This window comes from Rhyacophila brunnea, unplaced genomic scaffold (genome assembly GCF_057557595.1).
Source record: "Rhyacophila brunnea isolate RB1 unplaced genomic scaffold, BYU_Rbru_1.0 scaffold_13, whole genome shotgun sequence".
Taxonomy (NCBI): domain Eukaryota; kingdom Metazoa; phylum Arthropoda; class Insecta; order Trichoptera; family Rhyacophilidae; genus Rhyacophila; species Rhyacophila brunnea.
Genome location: NW_028232785.1, coordinates 11,474,211 through 11,498,374, shown reverse-complemented (window position 1 = coordinate 11,498,374; position 24,164 = coordinate 11,474,211). Strand labels below are relative to the sequence as shown.

General features: G+C 33.7%; 1 protein-coding gene across 1 annotated transcript; it reads left to right on the top strand.

The window, feature by feature from the left end:
* Positions 1–9,728: 9,728 nt before the first annotated feature.
* On the top strand, positions 9,729–23,575 carry LOC147076474 (cathepsin B-like). Its single transcript, XM_085940889.1, has 7 exons — positions 9,729–9,820; positions 10,383–10,518; positions 12,949–13,108; positions 16,098–16,190; positions 19,682–19,909; positions 22,558–22,642; positions 23,554–23,575. The coding sequence occupies exons 1-7, from the start codon at positions 9,729–9,731 to the stop codon at positions 23,573–23,575; spliced, it is 816 nt and encodes a 271-aa protein (XP_085797015.1).
* The last annotated feature ends 589 nt before the right edge of the window (positions 23,576–24,164 follow it).

The window sequence follows — 24,164 nt, the reverse complement described above, 5'->3', positions numbered from 1 at the left end:
GCAATAAGTTTACAAAGTTTTATTGCAATCGGATGAACGGTGTGGCTGCGCATTCAATACGAACAAACAAACACACAAATATTAATTTTTATATATTAGATTACCAAAATTTCATCGCAATCGGAAGAATGGTATAGGAACGCATACGGGACAGACACACAGACAGACAGACATACAGACAGACAGACATTCATTTTTATATATTAGTATAGCCTATACTCTTCCCGCAAGTGCAAGCAATAAGTTTACAAAGTTTTATTGCAATCGGATGAACGGTGTGGCTGCGCATTCAATACGAACAAACAAACACACAAATATTAATTTTTATATATTAGATTATACCTAGTATTTTTCTGTAAAATAAAAACATTGTGTTTAACTTGAAATCAGTTTTATTTACTTATACTTGCTTCTTCAAAAAAAGGGGTTTTCAGAAAAAATTTGAACTTTTGAGTAATTTTTGGAAAGTTTCAAAAAATTTGGACTATAAAATATAGAATGATTCACGTGCATTACTTTCTGTTAAGGGCGGACGTGCTCAGCGTGGGTCAAAATGGAGCTTTTGTTCTATTTTCAAAGCATGATCCTGGACATACCTTAAGCGTTGTAGATAATCTATTTATATAATTTTGAAGCCTTATTATCCTTTATATTTATTATAAACATTTAATGACTGCATAAAGTATTTTTATTACATAAAATAGTATTCTTTTAAACCTCTCGCTCTAATGTTTTCGAATATAGTCATATTTCAGTACATAACTGTGCAGTGGCGTTAAGATTTTTTACATTTATTAATTTTTAAACGCATTTATAAAACCATTAGTATAATTTGTGATGAGATAATTTTAGTGAAATATTTACGATAAAAAATTATATTGATAATCTCTGTGATCCCAAATTTGACAAGAATTAGGCATTTTATTATTCAAAAAATGGGCAAGATTAACACATTTGAAGATAATTCTAAAGATACCTGTTATAAGCTATGTTTTTGACCATTCAAGTGTGATAAGCATCCTACAAATAATGATTGTTTTATAATAATTATTGACCTAAGAATAAGGTTTTACGCCCACGGTGGCCGCGCGGCATAAGCGTTGGACTATAAAACCGTGGGTCCCAGGTTCGAATCCTGGGTCTGGCAAGTACACATATTGTTTTTCAATTTGTGTGTGTCAGGGTATGGACCTAATAGGTTGAGCAAGTGGCTGACATCCATTTCTCGTAAAAAAAAAATCTGTCAATACAAACCTCCACTCTGTGGAGGCCCATATGATCCTATCAGGATCGGACATGGTTGAAAAAAAAAAAAAAAGAATAAGGTAGTGTTTTTTTGAAATACGCCATTTCTTTTGGCATTCCCCAGTGGTTAAGCTACAACATACGGCCGTAGCCATAAATTGACAAACTATAATTGAAGTAGGGAGTAAAATGATGTTAACGCGCGTGTTTGAACATGTACCGTTTAAAAAAAAAAAGATTTTTTTTTCGGTTTATGCTTTGAAAATAGAACAAAAGCTCCATTTTGACCTACGCTGAGCATGTCCCCCTTTAAGACATTTTAAATTGTTTTACAAGCACATGAAGCATGATAAGTTGATAAACTCCACGACATAAATATTAGGATCATTCAGTTGCCATTTCGATCTTTTCACTCAAGCAATGGTGACCATTTTACCACGTTTTTATTAGCATGTATTCTTGTTTGTCCAAATCTTGCAATCGATTTTTAACTAACTTCCCGACTAGATAGACATTTGAAACTTTTAGAATATATCAGAACACGGTGACAATGCATTATTTTAATATTTTTAGCCATCTTTAAGCAGAATTGAATTAATTTTCAGTTAATTATGTTTTGTATGGAAAGTTATTATTGTTGGTTGCTAAGTAGGTCCTAGCAACTAAATTATTAATATATACGTGCGTTACTATGGAAATCAATATGAAATGTCAAAATGACATTTCGGTATTCTATATTTATTCAGTATTTCTATCAAGTACAAAAAAAAGTATTTATTAATACATAGAATTGTCAAGTTTATGATTCAACAGAAAATTTAAAGACGTGGTAGGTATACCATACCTATAAAAAGTTCTTTTTATCTTGTAATTATTAATTATGTTCATTACAAACGGTTTTACTCTTTTACAATTTTCATTATTTTGTGACGTTGTCTCTATATATATATATATATTGATTATTTCGAATTCAATGCTGTAATATCAATGACATTATTAATGGACAACGCACTCAATATAGTAGCTAGTAAATAAATTCACGCATAGCGACATTCGCACGTGTGTAGGTAGACGTCACGCAATTTCCATTATGCGATATCACACATCGGGAATTTATAGCAATATCACCTTTATTGTAATGGCGTTAGAACAGTGTTTCTTTTCTAGTGTCAATGGTCATTGAGCGAACCCGTTTGAACCGAACCATTCGGCAGACTTGACAAAAAGCATCGGGAATTTATAGCAATATCACCTTTATTGTAATGGCGTTAGAACAGATTATGTCATTCGGCAAACCCGGCAAAAAAGTTAGTGTCATTTTTTTCCCAGATGCTTCGTCCATATTAAATGTCATTGTGTAATATACATCACGGTTTATGTTAGGTACAATTTAAACAGCATCTGTTTTACCTTAACATAGAATGGTTCATTCAAGTTGCATGCTTTGACAAGATAATGTACCTACCTTTAATGTATGCTATTTTATTTTTTAAAGCACCCTTCCCCCACACTGTTGCGCAATGTGATTAAATTATTAACAGATATCGGTGCACCACAAGCCAAAGCCTGATTCGGACTGGTCGAGTGATTTAGTCGAGTGGCGAGCAATTTAGTAACTAAACGCGTATGAACAGACAAATTTAGTCGAGTAATTTAGTAAAATTGTTTAGTCGAGTCAATCCATTTTGTTCTATATTTTCGGTCGGGTAGCGACCCCCACCACCTCTCACTAAATACTAAACAAGCCACGAGACAAGTCTGAACATTTTTAGTCAAGTTCATCAATGGAAAGATTGTTCGAATGCCGTGTCAAAGAACGAAAGGTAAAATTTTAGGTTTAACTATAATATGCGATATTAGATACCACAGGCTAAGTTTGGGATCACTACGGTACATTTCGCCATATCACAGTTCACAGTGAGCTGTTTTACCGTAAGATATGGCCTTATTGCATTGAAATCAAATAATAACATGGAATTCCTGACCAAAGAAATTCACAATAGCCGTTGTCACTGAAAGCAGTTCACGCCTCGGCTATTATTATTTTACTGTACTAGCGAACCCAAGCACCTTCCCACGTGCATTCCCATGCTCAAAGAGTCTGAACCTTTATTTTAGTCATAAAAAGGTAGCCTCTACTCTTGCGATGCTCATCTACGAGTTGTTTCGACGTATTACACCTAGGGATTGCAATACCGAATGAATATAGTAATATCGGTATTTCGGTATTTCTTATTGAATACCAGTATAAATACCGGTATTCGTCACAAGATATTATAAGAAAAAAGATGTACCTACCTAATAATAATTGTAACTATTAATTTTTTTACAACACTATTTTATAGCAACCTAAAATATCTACCTACATATTTTATAATGTTGATTTTTATCAATATGTATAGATCGTAATATGTTGGAACTCCTATTTTTTACAAATAGGTACCTACTTTAAGTCCGGGTATAGGAAAATCTCTCTAAAGTCAACGTTTGTTGGATGTAGGGACTATCAACATTGGATCAATTGGAATATAGTTGGAAATATTCGCCACGAATATTCTCTTCTTCGAAATAATGTTAATTCATCATGTCAATTTGAGGGATTTTGTTTTCATATTATTTAACTTTTGTTAGTTTCAGTCTTCAAGCAACTTATACCCCAATTTTAATATAGAATATAGTAGTAAGTAATGAAAAAAAAACATTAAATTATTTTCGAAAAATGCTTTCTTAATACCGAAAATACCGGCATTCTTTATTTTTGTAACCGGTATTTCGGTATCAATTAGTGATTGAATACCGTTTTTGAAATACCGGTATTGCAATCCCTAATTACACCCAAAAATGTGCGCGTGGCCTTAGAAGGACGGAAGATAAGATAACATTTTTATTTTAATACATTTAATATTTCATTAAATAATGATTTATGACTTGTATTTTTCATGAAAAAGTAATTTATAATGTCGAATTCTTTAGTGCAAAAATAATAACGTAAAATTCCTGAAATTTTTGTAATATCGGGACTGCGAACAAAACACTTAACTGTGGGTCGCACAATAAAAAAATATATTAGAAATAACATTTCTCAATCTGGAGTCGTCGAGTGGGCGAATCTGGTGCTATCACTTGGATAACATAATGCAAGGCCGACTATAATAGCTTGGCCGGGCCACTGAGTTGCCGGTTACTATGACAATGTTTGTTATTGATTATCTTCGATTTATAATTATTATTATCGTATTACCATCAGACAACAATCATTATTTTCCACAAGCAGGTTGCCATATTGCATTCGAAGAATAAGCAACAATGATCAAAATTCTCAGCTTCGTGCCCCGACCTAAATAAAGTCGGCCTTGGGTGGAATGGACGTTCAGGTAACTGTACGTGGGTTGTCAAGTTTTAGAAACGTCAGTATAACATTTCTTTATCTATTTATGAACACAATATAAGAAATCATTAGAAATAAGATATGACAAAAAATCAAGTAAAATAATTACAAAATAAAAAGAACTTTTTATATACCACGTTTTTAAATTTTCTGTTGAATCATATAAACTTGACAATTCTATGTATTAATAATTTAGGATAAGTAAGGCAATTGTCAGCAAATCATTTTTTGGCTATTTTGCAACAAACAAGCAAAATATAGAATACTGACATGTCATTTTGATTTCCATAGTAACGCACGTATATATTAATAATTTTGTTGCTAGGACCACCCACTTAGCAACCAATAATAGTGGATTGGATTATGTATTTCTTCCGAAATAACTTTTCATACAAAACAGAATTAACTGAAAATTAATTCAATTCTACTTAAAGGCATAATTGGCATCGTGTTCTGATATATTCTCAAACTTTCAAATGTCTAGCTAGTCGGGAAGTTAGTTGAAAATCGATTGCAAGATTTGTATTGGACAAACAACCACCGGACAAATAAGAATACGAGCTAAGAAAAACGTGGTAAATATACTGCAGTAGGTACTTCAGTGCATGATCGGGGAGATATTGAACATTGTAGGTAGTTAATAGCCCACCAAATCACACCCGGTCTTAATCGTGCGTATCACGAAACCCTACGTTTGGTGTGAAGCATCATTTTTTTTATTATTGGGAATTTCTCAGGAGCAGTTACTCAAGATTAAGGTCGCTATGCACTCAAATGTGCTTTGACTGAATTTACATGACTTTAATTTAAGGTACCCATCAGAGAGATGAACACGTAGAAGCAATATTAAGTGGCAAGTAACAAAAGCTAACACAAACTCGCTCCTGCGTCCATCTTCGACTTCTTCCTCAACACCATGACCTACGACACCTCGACGACGCCCACATTTGAGGTAACCCACTTCGAACCACACACAAGCTTATTCCCACGTTATTCTATACATTTTCAAATAAAAACCGTTCTCCGCCATAAGTTGTATGATTCCTAGATCTGCCCTTTACCGCAAACCATAATACACACTGGTTAAGGGCCTCGTCACACAGCTTAAACATAACTTACTTTTCTACTTAGTTTGAGTGTATTTAAAACAGAACAATCATAAAAAAGTTTATTGTCAATATAATAAGGAGAGTATGTAATAAAATATAATGAGGTAAGGTCATTCGGTAGGTGCATATAATATAATATCTGTATATATATGTGTGTGAGCAGAAACATTTAACATAATTACTAATTAGTAATCAGTGAAATACTAACAACTAGTAAGTTCTTAGTAATTAAATATTTTTAAAAGTGAGTAAACTCAGTGTTTTATTGATAAATTGCTTTATAATATAATTTAATTCACAAGATTTAAGAATGTAACATTTTTGGATCATGGATCACTCCAAGATTTTTTGTTGTAACTTACTTGAACTTGCTAATAATTTTAATTAGCATTTTTTTTTATTCGACGAATAATTCATAAGATTTAAGAATGTTACATTCTAATTATTGAACATACATTTCTAAGAAAATATATTATAACAAATATTGGAGTGATCCGTGATGTCGGTTGGTAATTAAAGTAACACCTACTTTGATTTAAAATATAAAAGCCGATCGCCAATAGTAACTCAATTTGGAAAGCCATTAGTTTAAATTAAATTCATCGCAATTAAGTATGACGTCTTTAAACCCGACAGATGCAGGTTCGATTCTCGCTGGGTGTCGTATTTAAAAAAAAATCTATTGGTTTAACTTATTTACTTATTGTATTTTATCAGAAATGTTTTCAAAATTATGTATGTTCAAGAGTGTGTATTGTTCAGCTATATGAAAAAGTTTTTCTTGCGTATAATGCACTATAGAACCTCAATTTTACTATTATTAACTTAACTACGAAACGTTATACCATCGTGTTGCTTCTCAGTACGACAATCAAATCTAAAAACGACATAGTTTACCATAATTTATACTAAATTAACTAAAAATAATCACCACTAACTATATATTTAATACAAAAACAATAAATTTTAGCAATACATGCTCGCAATATTTGAATGAATGGAGTCATTCAATCCAATATTTATTTACCGGCGATGTGTATAAAATAACAAGATAAAAAGAACTTTTTATATACAACGTTTTTAAATTTTCTGTTGAATTATTATGCTCGATATGCTCAAACTTGTACTTGATATGAAGTAAATAAAAAACAAACAAACAAATTAATATAGAATTCTGAAATGTCATTTTGACATTTCATTTTGATTTCCATAGTAACGCACGTATATATTAATAATTTAGTTGCCAGGACCACCCCCTTACCAACCAATAATAGTCTTTTACTTTTTACGGATTTTTCTGAAATAACTTTTTATACAAAACAGAATCAACTAAAAATGAATTCAATTCTGCATGAAGATGGCTAAATGGAAAAATAAGGCAATTGTCAACAAATCATTCTTTTTGCAATTTTGCAACAAACAAACAAATATAGAATACTAAAATGTCATTTTGATTTCCATAGTAACGCACGTATATATTAATAATTTAGTTGCTAGGACTACTCACTTAGCAAACAATTATAGTGGATTGGATTACGGATTACTTCCGAAATAACTTTTCATAGAAAAGAGAATTAACTGAAAATTATTTCAATTCTATTTAAAGATGGCTAAAAGTATTAAAAGAATGCATTGGCATCGTGTTCTGGTATATTCTAAAAGTTTCAAATGTCGAGCTAGTCGGGAAGTTAGTTAAAAATCGATTGCAAGATTTGTATTGGACAAACAAGAATACGAGTTAATAAAAACGTTGTAAAATACTTAATTCAGGCGTAGAAATTTTATTTTACTCTAATTCATATTGCGGAGAATATAAGCGTGCCGAATGCTTTCTCACTCGTACTTATGGTTCGTTTTTGTTCAGGCCTTGCCAATACCTCAACCGCAATTTGAACACAAGCTAGATAATTATACTTTTTACGTGGTCCCAAAAACAATAGTATTTTGTCAAAATTATAGTACCCATTGTGTTAAGTTAAAAATGTATAGTTTTTTTTTTGTTTTTCATAAAAGAAATAACGGTCGTATTTTTCTACCGCTTCTGGCCAAAGAAATTTTATCTACGAATGAGAAAATCTGTTTCTTTTCGAAGACTTTACATCAAACTATAGTAAGAAAATACCTAAATTATAATACATTTTGGTGTATTTTTAACGCATAAATGAAATTTTTTAGAAACAAAAAGTTTTTTCCGATATTAAAAATTATATTATATTTTGTACTATACTTTTTTTTATACCGTACCTACATAATACGCACACCAAAATTATAGTACAAATACTATAATTATACTCAGTAGCGAAGGATGGAGGTAGGCTGTTAAGATCCACCATAAATAGTTTAAAATACGAAATATGAAGATGACGAAGTACATATTAACTGAAATATTTGCAATTTAATGGGCTGTGTAACCTAGGAGCGGAATGCAGAAACATTTGTCATAACTAAAATTTTCTTAGTAGAAAACACTATGCAGAAACATTGTCCTTAGTTAAGATCATTTCTATTGAAAATAATACCATATTTAAAAATTCTCTTTCCTATAGTTTAGGTAAATTATTTTATAATTTTTAAACGATGACAAAAATATGACAACTGCATTTTATAAATGCAATAACTATAAATACATATTAATATTTAATTATAATACTCTTATGTTTCCGTTATAAGTCATTATACGTGATTCCACAGGCACCGCAAGATATTTTTTTAACATGGGAACACTAGCGTCAAGTGTCATTTTATCATCTGGCATCTTGTATTTCTGCGGGCTGGCGTATACAAGAAAAAAATATTCTGCAAGTACATGCCAAACAAATTAACACTATCAATATCCATATTGAGATAAATTGTCAAATGAATATGAGTGTATGGACTGTTTTATAGCACGCGAATTTATTTTGACAGCAGCTGTCAGTAGTAAAATGGTAATACGAAAAGAGGTGTGTTCATAACAAAAGTTGTCTATGGTTAAGGATTCCTTAACTCTATACTCAGTATAGTCTATAGTTAAGTCATCCTTTTCGGCGACTTATCCTTAGGACTAGGGAATCCAATCCCGAGCCAAAATTCTGATCCCAGGATTTCGGGATTACAATTCGACAATCCCGGGATCCCGGGACTGGTCCCGGGATTGGCATTTTTTTCCATTGTTAATATAAAATTTTTATATTTACAAATAACATTGATAAAATCGGTCAATTTATACTATTTAAGACATTTATTGTTAATATTGTATACGTTCAATCTTGGAAATACACAAGTTTAATGGAGTAAATATTATTGTAATATAAATAATAATGTGAATTTAATATGAGATTGCTGTTTCTGATAGTAAAGACATAATGAATGGATTAGCGAGATTTAAAATAGTAAAGCAAATAATCATGGCGTACTTATGGCCTTTCCGCTTCATAAATCTAATTAGTCAGCCAAATATGAAAATGCCGTAAAACGTATGATATCATGGTGGAATTACTTTGTTAAAAGTGCGAAGCATTGTTTTTTCCAATCTTTCTCATTTTTATTAATTTATGTGAAAAAATAAAATTAATCGGCAACCTACACATGGGTATAAATCAAACTTCATTCAAACTCAGTTTATTTCTAATGTAGTTATTTTTTATTAAAAGTACTCGTATTTTTTCTGTTATATTTTCGCTTTTATTTTATTTTCCATAAAAATTGATAAAAAAATCAATACCGAAATCCCGGGATTATGTTTATCAATCCCAGGATTCATATGTATTGAGAATAGCTCGGGATCCCTACTTAGGACCTAAATCTTATATTGTGCATGTCGCTCTAACGTGACATCACAGTAACGGGAGTGTTAATTATTATTAATCAGTTACTGCAAAGTTTTCGCCACTGGAATTTTCTTTGACTTTTTTTTGCAGGCATAAGCAGAAATGGGAGTTATTTTAAAATGTTTTCTTGTTTTATTTTGCTTTTACGTGAACACAATGTGCATGGAAGTGCCTAAAATGACGACAGACGAGATGATCCGAAAAATAAACGAAATGAATACAACGTGGACCGCTAGCAAGAATTTTCCTGATGATTTCCCCACTAGAAGGTAGAATTTATACATGATGTCCTCAATCTGTTCATACAGGCTCTTTCTACTCAGTTCATTGTTTATGTACAATGAAATATGTACACTCAGTGACGTCACGTGGTTTTAGACAGGTCATGCGTTGCTTAGGGGCGACAATCGAAGGAATGACTGCAATTATAAATATTTCACTATATTATAATGTTAACATTAATTTTACTAATGGTTTTATAAATGCATTTAAAATTTAATAAATCTTAAAAATCTTAACACCACTGCACATGGATGTACTAAAATATGACTATATTCTATAACACTAGATCGAGAGGTTTAAAATAATACTATTTTATGAAATAAAAATACTTTATGCAGTTATCAAATGTTAAAAATAAATATAAAGGATAATAAGGCTTTAAAATTATATAAATAGATTATCTACAACGTTTAAGGAATTTTCAGGATAATGCTATGAAAATACCATAAAATCTCCATTTTTACCTACGTTGGGCATGTGGGCCGTTAACCGGTTCATATTAGGTATATTTTATCGTATTTTTTATATATAAATAATTTATTATTCAAGCTTGGGCGGTATTGTACTGAGAGACAGGGTGGATCTTCCAGTATTTGTACACAAAAGCATTGTTGACTTGCCAGCGGAGTTTGATAGTCGTACCAAGTGGACGATGTGTGAAAGCCTAATTGAGATACGAGATCAGGTAAGTACCTATTCAATCTTAATTGTATTTTCCTCCTGTCACTAATGGATTCTATGTTGATTTTACCCCCCTCGAGCATTTGCATCAAGCTTAAGACGCCCGTAGCTTAAACATTAGACCAGTGGTTCTTAGCCGGTGCATCACAAGCTTGCACTGCACCGCGAAAAAAATGATAAAAGCAGAAAAAATCCGCGAAATCTTGAAAACCGAAAAAGTCAGCCAAATTATCAAAGCCGACGAAAGATCTAATGTGATTTAGATTTTGCCGAATCGATCGCACGCGTCTTCCGTTGGCCTCACAGGCGCCACTTGCCCGACCCTAGAATACCCCGCCAGACAATCCGTCAACGGATCCTACCTACTTAAAAATAAAATTTTCTGAAATAACCATGGAGGAGTTTTGGATTTCTGTCCATGACGAATATCCAGCTCTCTACATGAGGGCACTGAAAATCTTGTTGCAGTATTCAACATCCTATTTGTATAAGTTCGGTTTCTCAACAATAACTAATATAAAAAGCGAGAAAGACTTACGAATTTAGACGCAGAAGGGGGTAGCTATATCAAATAATATATTCGATCTAATATTTCTGAAATCTGCAAAATCCAACTTTTCCATATATGCATATATATTGTCCTTAATAATTTGTTTCTTTGACTAAAATCTATTTAATTTGTAATAAAAGTCATGTCCGCATATTTTCATTGTTTTCTGACCGATTCCTTGTGATCAAAAGTGCACCATGACTTCTAAAAGGTTAAGAATCACTGCACTAATCTAATTTATATATTTTTTTTTGTATTTACACTTTTGTTTCTAAATGTCATGTTTTAAACGTCTTAAATTAATCATTTGTAATGTTCACCCACGTTGGCCGCGAGGCTTAAGCATCGGTATATTATAGCGTCGTGGGTCCCAGGTTTGAATCCTGGGTCTGACAAGTACACATATTGTTTTTCAATTTGTGTATAAATCAGAGTATGGACCGAATAGGTTGTGCAAGTAGCTGACATCCATTTCTCGTAAAAACTAAATCTGTTAATACAAACCTACACTCTGTGAAGGCCCATATGATCCGATTAGGATCGGACATGGTCGAATAAATAATAATGTTCACTATAACCAAATAAAAAAATTTGAATTTTGAGTTTGAAATTTGAAATTCAAATCGAACTCGATTCTATTCCTTCACTTTACATGAGGTCAAACAACTGAATGTCAGTTTCTTTGTCACCATCTTTCCATCATACTACTGGTATATATTATATTTTTGGCAGTAGATGGCAGTAGTTGAGGTGGAGGAGAGAAAATGGTTGTTGCTTGGATGTTGTTAGAGGAAAGTTTATTGAGTTTATTTATCCAAGAATAAATAAATGCAATAATAAAGATGACAGCATGAGATCTATGTGATCGAGAGATTGTTTATATTAATGAACTGAGAGAGTGGACTACGTCGAGTGACGGACTCATGCCAGTAGTGGTGCATCACGTAACGGACTTGATGAGTAAGTGAGGAATTGTGGATTGTCCTTCTTTTAATTATTATACTAATGCAGTCCATATATATTACAAGAGACATTGTCGCAATTACAAATCATAACAGACGATACAGATCTAGTTATGATTGAGGAAATGCTGACGATCATTTTCGTTACATTGTTTTGTTTTGACAACAAAACAAACACATTAAAGTGTGTCACCCATGTAATGCTGAGTATCTAGTATGATTGGTACATTTTGTTTTTTACTCGCGTAAGTATGGAGAAAAATGTTATTTTGCATTCGAATTTTTTTTTTAATTTTAAAAAGTGTTTAAAATTTAAGCAATCTAAATTCGGGCCAGTCACTAATTTTCATAGAAATACTAAGCTGTCAATTTTATATAGATTTCCATAGTAACGCACGTATAGAACAACTATGACCCCCTTAAGCCTCAATGACATTGAGCTACTTTACAAGCTGCTTGTAAACTCGTCCAGTGTCATCATCGAACAAGCTAACAAGCAGATTGTAAACAATCTACCGAGAAAATTTGAAAGCCAGTCAACTTTACACGCTACACGCTGGCGTGTGGGCCTACTGCGTCTGCTCAGTAGAGCGATAGTAGCGACCTCCTGGTAAAAAACGAACTACTCAATACGTCCTGTCAAAATAGTTCCAAAAATGACGGTTTCAACTCGCTAACTTGTTGGCTTCTGAGCGAGTGGAAAGTTTTATGTGTCATCATCACAATCACACTAGCTGACTCGCCCGCTTTTAAATTCGCCAAGCGGCTTGTAAAGTAGCTCAATGACATTGAGGCTTTAGCAACCAATAACAGTGTGTTGCCTTCAACATTTTTTTTATAAAACAAGAAAAGCTCTAAGATTATTCAAAATCTTAGATTTGAAGCGATCGGTGATATTTTTAACTTTGTAAATGGATTTTAGGGCAATTGCCAGTCATGCTGGTCAGTAGGGTCGTCCGAAGCCATGACCGACAGAACATGCATTCATTCGCAAGGAAAGGTAAAATTCCATTACTCAGCCATGGACATCACTGCGTGTACCTATGATAACTACGATGGATGCATCGGCGGATATGCTGTTGGTATGCTATTTGATGTTACTCGTATCTAAAATATTTAAACCTAAAAAATTATTACAAATTCTTCATAATATCCCGCGTTTTCTATTGTGGTTTATACTTGACGTTCTGTTGTGTACACTGATAGGACATCACACCTATTTTATTTACAATGCTATTTGATTATAGCATCATATAAACTTAAAGCTTTTTAAAGTAAATAATATAATATAATATAAACATTTATGCACCCACTTAAATGTGTCAACTTAAGAAATGTTCAAAAGGATCTCACAGTAACCAAAAATGCACACCTGCAGTAATAAATAAGATGATATATGTATCCTTTTATACAAATAGCACTTTACCCTCTTTTAAAATACTGACACGAGTTAAGTAATACACTTAACTGGTATTTATTAATATTATTTACGAGCTCATGCAAATTTGTTCTCACCCTTTTGGAGTGAACACCTGCACGTCACATCCATTTTTAACTATGTTGATTTAAACAAATGCATCATTATTAAATCGCTCCCACGCTTTTGCGTGTTATGGAAATAAGCCAGAATAAGCACTTAACTGGTAATTATCAGTATTATTTACGAGCTTCTGTTCAATACTTGAAGTAAAGCAATTTGTTATCTACATTAATTGCACAAATGTGCATCTTTTTGGATTAGTTTAGACACCTATGAACACCTGCATAGTCAAATAATGTCATAAATGTTATTTCTTGTTAATGTAAAACATATATCACAATCAACACGTGCAGATGAAATGAAGTCAGTTCAAGTCAAAAACCCATTAAAGAGAATAGTATAAAACCTCAGGGAATGTCACTCCTATTGTCTTTAGTCTCCAACCATTGTACAGTACGTAACCTTTGTCTGTCAAACACTTTGTACTAAAATTATTACTGAAATAAATAGTAATGTTTTACTTTACGTAAAACACTATTTCCTCCGCTGTGTTCACAATCAATTACAAACGCCCACCGCTCAAGCATCCTAGAAGGTAAATCTCCTGACAAAACTACCTTCAAGACGTACAGTCTATAACCGTACAAGATAACTGTGAAGAATTACATCAAGGAGTCTCACAGAGTGTCCCAATTCTGGTAAGAAACTTAAGGAAGGTTAATATCATCAAACCATACAGGACCTGCCAACCCAGATCTCCTACTCCCTTAAGCTACTCATCACTAGGACATAACAGTTCGTTTAAAAAAAAACTACCGGTTATCGGAAAGTATTCGTTTTCCGCATATATATTAAGGTCATTTTAAGCGTCAGATCTGTTGAGGGAAAACGGCGATGTATATCCACTTTAATCAACTAAAAATTTATTTTATTTTTCAAATAACTTTCTAAAAATATTCGTTGGAAGCGGACAATACGTCAAATGACACTGGATTCGGTGACGACGACCCCCGGCAGTGACTGTGGGGGCATATACACATATTTTGTTTTTATAAACAATTTGACTCCCGACCGTCACACCAGTAACGTCTTTGACTGAGCACGGTGAATTCGCTGTGAAGCCCTTTGAGTTTAGACTTGTCACCCGACCAAAGTGTCCATCTGGCGGAAAATCCTCTGGTAATGTCTGAGAATGTGCTCCGAAAGGGAAGAGATACTCTAGTCAGTCCAACCAGCTGTTGGGCCCCATCGGGTCGTCTGAGCTGATCGCCATAAAGGCCAACTATAATGCTTTTAAAAAATTGCTAAAAAAAGTTCAGTATGTGCGTATTGTTTTAGTTGTGTTTTTACATAATATTATATATGTTACACCGAATGTGCGAAATTGACTATTACATGAAATGGGCAAAATTTTGGCTAATTCATGTAATAGTCAAGCCTGTTGCCTTATTCATGAATTAGGTAAATTTTCTGCTGAGTACCTAGGTACATGAATTCGCCAGGGTATGGAATTCTTGAACTGTCAACATGACAGAAGAAAAAGTAAATTTAATACGGATGTTTTTATTAGTTATAATTGAACATAATATAATAATATTATTATTAGGTTAGGTTAGGTTAGGTTAGGTTTTGTAATTCTGAATTAAATTATTCAACTGAATGTCCATTTTGAGGTTAGCTATCAAGTGTCAACAAACTATCACAAACATTCCATAGACCATTGCACGATTGATACCCAAGCACGATTCAAATCGCGAAAATACTTTTCAATAAAATTCTTCCGGTATCATATTATAGTTCCAGATATTTTTTGATATGAACGTCATTGTAGTTATTGATTGGTATATTTTTATATTATTATCAATGACATTTGACACATTTGTTTAGTTTGATTAGTTGCAAAAAACACCACCGAAGCGCGATCATCTATTTTGACCATAGATAATATAATATGTACATTTTGACCAATGCATGAGCATTTGATACATTTAGTTTAGTTGCAAAAAATACCACCGTAGCGCTACTATCTAATTTGTCCAATACATGAACTAGGCAGAAAAATTACTGCCGAATTCACACACTCACCAGATATTTTGTCTAATTCATGAATAAGGCAACGGGCCTGCATTTTTCATGATTTAGGCAAAATTTTGCCCATTTCATGTAATATTCAATTTCGCACATTCGGCGTAACATATATAAATTAATTATAAGATTTTTATTGTTGTTATTTCTCCGTGCTACTGTCTTTCATGGGCACTTTTTATTAAAGTAAGTCTCTGTAAACTCAGTCAAACTATACTTGAGTGCCTGGTGACCTCAGTGTTGGGAATTTGCTCCTGACACATGCATATGCGTAAACAACTTACTGCTGATACTCGTACTTCACATCCAAACATAGGGTTTCCTTATACGGTCGAGTAAGACCGCGTAATAATGTTGTGCGGGGCGGTTGGTTTGTAGGAAACTATTGGGTAGGTAGTATCCATGTATCTCGTTTCTCGTCTGCTGTTTGAAAAAGTTGGTGTTGCTCTTTGTCTCCAACGCAATCATTGTTATAATTGGCAATACATTATAGTTATTATTTTCAGAGGACCCCTGGAAATATTGGGTTAATTCTGGAGTTGTTTCTGGTGGAAATCAAGGTTCTAACGAGGGTTGCATCCCCTACGATCTCCCTGCACGTGAGTATAATTTTTTCAATAGATTGCCTATAATTAGGGTTAGGATTCTTAGGTATTTAAATATTTTAGTAAATGTGCCGCAGAGGTGGACATGACATTTTACGACTTTTTTTTAGACCAAACCAAACCTAACCTAATTTTACCTACCCCAACCTAATATTTTCTTTTCCAACCATATCCGATCCTAATAAGATCACATGGCCTCCACAGAGTAGAGGTTTGTATTAACAGATTTTGTTTTTTTACGAGAAATTTATGTCAGCCACTTGATCAACCTATAAGGTCCATACCCTGACTCACACACAAATTGAAAAACAATATGTGTACTTGCCAGACCCAGGATTCGAACCTGGGACCCACGGCGTGATAGTCCAACGCTTAAGCCGCGCGGCCACCGTGGATGTTACCTCATATAATCTTAGTTTGTGATAAGGTGTATCAATATGTATGAAAATTTCAAATTTTCATGTAACGATTATTAGATCGAAAAGCCGATGGGTCAACAGAAAAAAGTATTTATTATAATAATTCGAGGGCTTAGTGTCAAACAACACTATCTACAAAAGTGCAACTTTACAGGAGAGCCAAAAATCGTTATTTTAGATTCTTGTAACTCAACAAGGGAAATGTTTATTTAAAACCTAATGTTAATATTTTATAATTTATTGTGTATTGTGTATTGTACATTTATCTTGCTTATGATGATGTTAAATTTATAGGGATAGTTTTTAAAAAATATGAAAACAAGGGTAACTTATGTAGTTAGCGTTAAACTTTACTGACGATTTAATAAGAAATTAGAAAAGATTGACATAACGTTGTTTGACTATCATGTAGCCGTAAATGTAAAATAACGTTATCTCAAAAAAAAACTATTTTTTGTAGATAGCGTTGTCTGACTTTAAGCACTCGAATTGTCTACATGGAATAAACTGTTTCCATAAAAATAAATATATAAAAGCTCGTGTCCACCTCTGCTGCACAATTACCAATATATTTTTTTTTTTGAGTCGCCCCACAACAAAATATCAAAAATATCTATCTGTTTCAGACAATTTTGAAACATTTAAGCCCTATTTGTTAACACCTATTTTTAAATATTTTTGGATAACTACATATTTTAGGTTTAAGCACATATTTTCACATTAACATAAAATTAATTAAGACTAGTAAACACAATTGAAATGTTAGAAACGTCTACAAAGTCACTAGTGGAGCAAATTAGTATTTTAAATAATGCTGCTGCTAAAATAAAAAAAGGTTGCTGGACCAATTGCACTTAAAGTAAGCACCTACAAAATTAAATAGTGTTTTAAATAAAAATACTAGACTTTAAACTCTGCATAATATTAAAGCTGTTTTGGAAAATCCATCAGATGTTTAATTTTTTCTACTTCAGAAATAGTTTCATTTACATACGCAATAATAACATCGGTATAAGTGGAAAGAAGTTTTTCCATGTATAAAAAATTGCTAGGATCGAATGGGTCTAGGACGATTTGGCATCGGTAACTGGACGCCACGGAATTCGAAAATAAATAGACGTTAGGTACTTATAGGTACTTAAAAAAAATATTCAATATTATTATTTATATTTAAATGATTATATTATTATGATTTAATAGTTGATGAGAATGTAAATATGCAGACGTAAACAATGATTTAAACGTGCATATGTTTGAGTTCCAACGAAAAAAGAGTTTTTTATTTTATATAAAGCCTTAGGCATGGTAATTCTCAATCCGCGATAAAGAATACATTATGTTAAGAGTAAAATGAATTAAAACTACTAAGCAGTAGATAGAAGCTGATTAAAATACCTCGTCTACGTTCTGTATACGTGTCTACGACAGTGCGGCGTCCAATTGTCCGGAGGCCTGTCGTCCCATTCCCGATCAAATCGTTAAAGATTCACTTTCAAAAATTTTAATCATTATTTTATTATTTGTTAATAAAGTGTTTTCTGTTTGTGAATAAAATAATAAATTAAACTGTTGAAATATATATGATTTATTGGAATATTAAATTTTTAGCACCTCTTTTTTAGCACATAATTATTTAATTTTAATAACAGATTTTCCAATTATATCTACATATTTTAGGTACCTACCTATTATGCATTTTTTAGCACCTAAAAATCGTAAACCTACTTATAAACGTGTGATGTGTTTTGCAAAATGACAGTTATAATGATTGGTATGACAGTTTGTTTAATGCGTGCGTGCTACCTGTGCTCCAGTATGGCTGTGGGCATGGCCCCCACAAAGGGGAGGCTGACAGGGCTCTAGCCTAGGGGCCAGAGTTCTGGAAGGGCCCGGCGTGGCGAATCGACCAGATAAGTGATTTAAACACACATCACAAATTTCCTCTAATAGTAAAAAAAGTCATCTGCGGCGCTGTTTTCCTTCAATAATGTTATTATTTAAAATTATGTGGTTGGATAATGCAATTTTTAATTGTGTATCGATACACGACAACTCCATAATTCAAATAGATGTAGGTAATAAAATATACAAAAAAAACACTACATATATTTATATCACTGTAGAGCGTCACATTGCCTTTATCCTTAGCGATAGGTAGGGGGGCCGCCAAACATCCTAGCTTGGGGCCCGCTTCAGGACATGTTATCTTACTAAACTTTCTTAACTTAAAAGAGTCGATGTCTACGCAAGCAGTCTCAGCAATTTGACACGATTATTAATTGACAATTTTCATTTAAACATCTAACAGTACAACATTAACCCTTCAGAAAAGTCCCTATACTACAGTCCACAACGATCCCAAAACGTCGAAGAATAAAGAAGTGAAAAGGAAACACTGTGATAACCTAAAAATATGTTGCCACAACAAATAATCACTGTGATGATTAAACAGTGGCGAAGGGTGGAGGTAGGCTGTTAATATCCGCACAAAAATAGTGCACATTAAACTTTCTTAGTCATACGTGTATATATATGTATTGTACTAAGCTACAATTTACAGATGGTATTAGTTAGTTTTTAAAAATCAATTAAGCTCTGTCTATACCAAACTATAATAGATAAAAAATATTATTCTGTCTATAAAATATCCAAACTTACGTATGATTTAATTGCATAATTTTAGATATTTTATAGATAGACGAGAATTTTTTGGCTATTGTCTATTATGGCTTTGTTTTCGCAAGGTTTAATTGAATTTTAAAAACTAACCTACACCATCTGTAAACTGTTGTGTTATTTCAATGAAAACAAATACGTATGACTGACAAAGTTTCGTGTGCAATATTTATGATGGATATTATTAGCTTACCTCCACCCTTCGCCACTGTGATTAAGTCTCAAACAGTAGGTATTATGTCATATTGTGATCAACTTCAATTTAGCAAACTTCACTGTATCTAACACAATTAAACACGTGTGAAATGCCATGGCATCCATGGCGAAAAATACTTATATCGAAATCGAGAAAAAATTTTAAATTCCATTCTTTCTTTATTTTGTAAACAGCAAAAAAGGGTGCAAAATGCGTCAAGAAATGCCGAGAAGGTTACAACGTGTCATATGAAGACGACAAGCGTTATGGAAAATCTTCATATACTCTACCACCGAAAAACGAAGAGCAAATCAAACAAGAAATATACACCAATGGACCAATCGTGGCTTCCTTCGATTTATATGACGACTTCCAAGTCTACCACGATGGAGTTTATAAGCACTTACTTGGAAACAAAGAAGGTTAGTTAGTTTTACAACGTTCTAAATCAGGATGCACATAAATAATGGGAACTTTTATTATCGATTGTACAGATAATATTATTATATGGGATAAACTTAGACAAGTCTAGTGTTAAGGCTGTACCTCAGTTGAGGCAAGGTCTAAAAAGATCGTGGCTAGGCGATGCGCGGATTGCGGGTCGCGCGTGCAAATGACGCATGCCAAGTCATATAAATCCAACATACGTCCATTTTATGTTCTGTTTATTGTTTTATTAGTAACAATAATAATATATTCATTGACATGTTTTTTTTTAAAGTAAATGGGTAACGTTTTTAGTCATCTTTACACGATTTAAGAATTAATACGCCCGTCGCCATCACGAAACAAAGTGACGTGTTTCCAGCTAGACGTTCTCTCACAGAATGCGAGCGAATCCAAAATTTTGTCGCACCTATAGTTGAAAATTATTTGCCGTTTCACTGATATATCACCTTAACCCATTGGCTATCATCTTTATTTATTTTGTGTATTATACTTAGCACGGTTTAATCAGGCTGCTATAATTATCCAACATTAGTAATCAACGATTTTATCTTTTTAAATAACTTATTGGATTTACAGCAATCACACTACTCAGCACTACAAGTGTGACGCAATTCCTCAATCATAACCTAGATCAACAGCATCTATCATGATTAATTTAATTGCCAGAATGACTATTGTAATGCATTGAGTTAATTTGTATAAATAGCTAAGTCGATCCATAACACGTGACATCTTGAGTCCGTCACTCGACACAGTCACCTGATTAACAGTAGATCACAGTCACAAACAGATCGCGGCTCGATCTGAGCACCTAGCAAACCGTGATTACTCCATACCCTTAATCTTACTCCGACCATTGTAACTCTCTGTAGTCTACATGGAGATAATAAACATCCACATTCATCCACACCACCACCGACTTTATCGTCACATCACAAGCTCCCTCAACGAACCCCAAAAAAATTAAGAGAACATTTCCATTCGTTGACGGTTGAACCCAATATTTTTGCATTTATCTATTTTTTTTATTAAGAAGCAATTAATACATAATCACGCTAGTGAAATGTTTATTTAATCGACATTGTGTAAAAGGCGTCTACGTTGATAGCGACGGGTGGAGGTAGGCTGTTAAGATCCGCCATAAATAGTGCACATTAATGTCTCAAAGACAAATGTGATGAGGAACTGTTTTTCGGACCCTACGATTATCTGTATTTCTGGCGCTCAACTCGAGCAAGTCAGCAGCTACGTCTATCTCGAACAGCAGGTGTCCATAGACGGAAGCATGCACGATGAAATTGCTCGAAGAACAAAGCTGGGATGGAGTGCTTTCGGACGTCTGAATAGTATCTTCAAGAGTGACCTACCATTATGTCTTAAGCGTAGGGTGTTCAACCAATGTGTGCTACCCGTGCTCACGTATGGCTGCGAGACGTGGACCCTCAACACGAGAGATGTCCAAAGGCTAAGAGTCACACAGCAAGGCATGGAGAGGTGCATGTTGGGCATCACGCGTAAGGACCGTAAGAGAAACGAATGGGTTAGGAAGCAGACAAGAGTTCGCGATGTAATAGACGTTGCCAAACAGCTGAAATGGAGATGGGCGGGGCACATTGCTCGCCGAAAGGACGGCCGCTGGACAAATGCCGTCATCCAATGGTACCCAAGGGGTACGAAACGGCCACAGGGTCGCCCTAAAAGCCGCTGGATTGACGAACTGGTAAAGTTCGGCGGAAATACGTGGCAGCAAAAAACACAGGACCGAGAGAGTTGGAGAAAGCTTGGGGAGGCCTTCATCCAGCAGTGGATTGACCCCGGCTGATGATGATGAAGCCGTGTTAGTCATGCGTATTTGTTTTCATTGAACTAATGCTACAATTTACAGATGGTGTTGGTTAGTTTTTAGAAATCAATTAACCCCTGCCTACCAAACCATAATAGTTTTGGTATATTTTGGGAGATACGACAAAATTGTGCAAACTTTTTTATTCATACTTAACTGTTTTCGTTAGATTAGGAATACATATTATTACACATATTTTTGGTTCATTTTTTTGAATTCATTAAAGCCCTGCCTAACCACACTTTATAGATAGACGTATATTTTTTGACTATTATCTATTATGGCTTGGTTTACGCAGGGTTTAATTGAATTTTAAAAACTAACCAACACCATCTGTAAATCGTTGTCTTATTTCAATGAAAACAAATAGGTATGACTGACAAATTTAATGTGCACTATTTATGGCAGATCTTAACAGTCCTCCTCCACCCTTCGCCACTGGTCTACGTTAAAGTTCCCATGTACAACCGTGGGTATGCACGGCCGCCTTGCTTTAATGGTGTCTGAAAAAGGTGATTTTATGTGCTTATTCCGTCCCGAGACGGAGCCGCATGGGACTGATGCTGCAACCATGCACCGTAGTGCTTCAAGAAGAAAGTTATGAAAAAAAGGCGTCTGTGTACGCGAGGGTGAATGCATTGTCGTTAGCATTTTTCTGGGATAGTATTAATATATTGGTACCAAGTCAGTCACGAATGCCATAACGCCATAACATGTAATGAACAATGCACATTCGCTAGACGGCAAAAAAAATAAATGCCTTTAATCATTTTCCAGGTGGTCACATTCTGAAGATCATAGGATGGGGCGTGTTGGACAATACTCCATACTGGCTCTGCGCTAACAGTTGGGGAGCTAAATGGTCGGCAGGTCATGGCTTCTTAAAGTTTCTGCGAGGCTCAAATGAATGCCGTATAGAGGAAAACATAGCTGCTGGACTCCCTAAGTATTAATAGAATCATTCACTCGGTTCTTCGATTCGTAGCAATATAATAATAATATAATATGTGCTTACATGTAAATTGTACGTAAAACGTTTCAAAGTGGCACAGTTTGCCGTGAGCGTTATATCGGAAAGAGATGACACTATACTATACGGGTCTCCAATAATTGTATTACATTTCAATATGAACATTAATAACTGATTTTGGCAAAATTCATGAATTTAAGAATGAAAAACTAACCTAACCTAACCTAACAAATAATCCAGTATATAGGCTATTTTCAAAATTTGTTTACTGCTGGCTTCCTGTAAACTGCAAACCGACAAGAGCTGTGTTTTATTTAAAAATGAATTTTATGTCAGTACTATACGACCCAAAGAGATTGGACAGTCTTTAATATACGGCCATATATTTCCGATATAACATTTCACGGTGAAGTGTGATACGGCGAACTGCATACGTACAAGTTTCCGGACACGTATACTAGTTTTCTTTTAGTTATTGATTTCCTCACTTGCAATAATTCATGATAATGTAAAACAATAAAACAATTAAATTAACACATTACAACAGTCTCAAACGATATCTCCAATTCATATGTCAATATGGCTGAAAGTGTCAAAATGGTCGTGGCGTTTTTCATCTGGTCGCACTATCAAATAGCTCACCTTCCTCTCCGTATATACCCTCAATGTTTGTGATGAAGCCATCCAAAGTTGTAGCTATCCCTTCTAGCTAAATGAATAAGAAGACCTTCGTAGATTTCCAAACCATGTTTTATTTCTTAATGCTCTTTTATATTCAAATTATTTTCTTATTTTTCTTACAGTTGCAAAAGCTCTACACTCTAGACGATTATTTAAACTTAAACTCTTCTTTCCTAATAAAAACAATTTTTAATTGCCCATCAACGTATTTAAATAATAACTTGATTATTTTTATATTCTACAATAATAATATATTGTATTATAATATAGAATCGTGTCAGATTTTTCTGGCAATGCAGGCGACCTATTTAGATGTTTGTATTGTTATTTTTAAATGACACTAACACCGTTCCAAAGTGATTTTGTCATGGCCACAATGCCATAAGAATCTGTCCTTCCTATTCGTGTCATCAATTTTGATAGATTACGTAACCTGATATGGCACCAATAGACCAATACAATTAAATAAAAGTTAGTAAAAGTAGTTTCAAACATTTCACATAGCTATAGGTATTTAAGCCTAACGCTTTGGTGCTTTTAGATATGTAATTTAGGTGAACCGTACCACGAGACAAAATACCCTGGCGGTCAAAACGTCTAACTATGACTTACTTGAGTTCTGTAAATATGGCTTTCGTAGGATTTTTTTCAGTTATCTACCCTAGCAGGCTTCTTCGCCACTGGTTTAGCATTTATATTGCTTTTACATAAGCATTATAATAAATTAAGACCA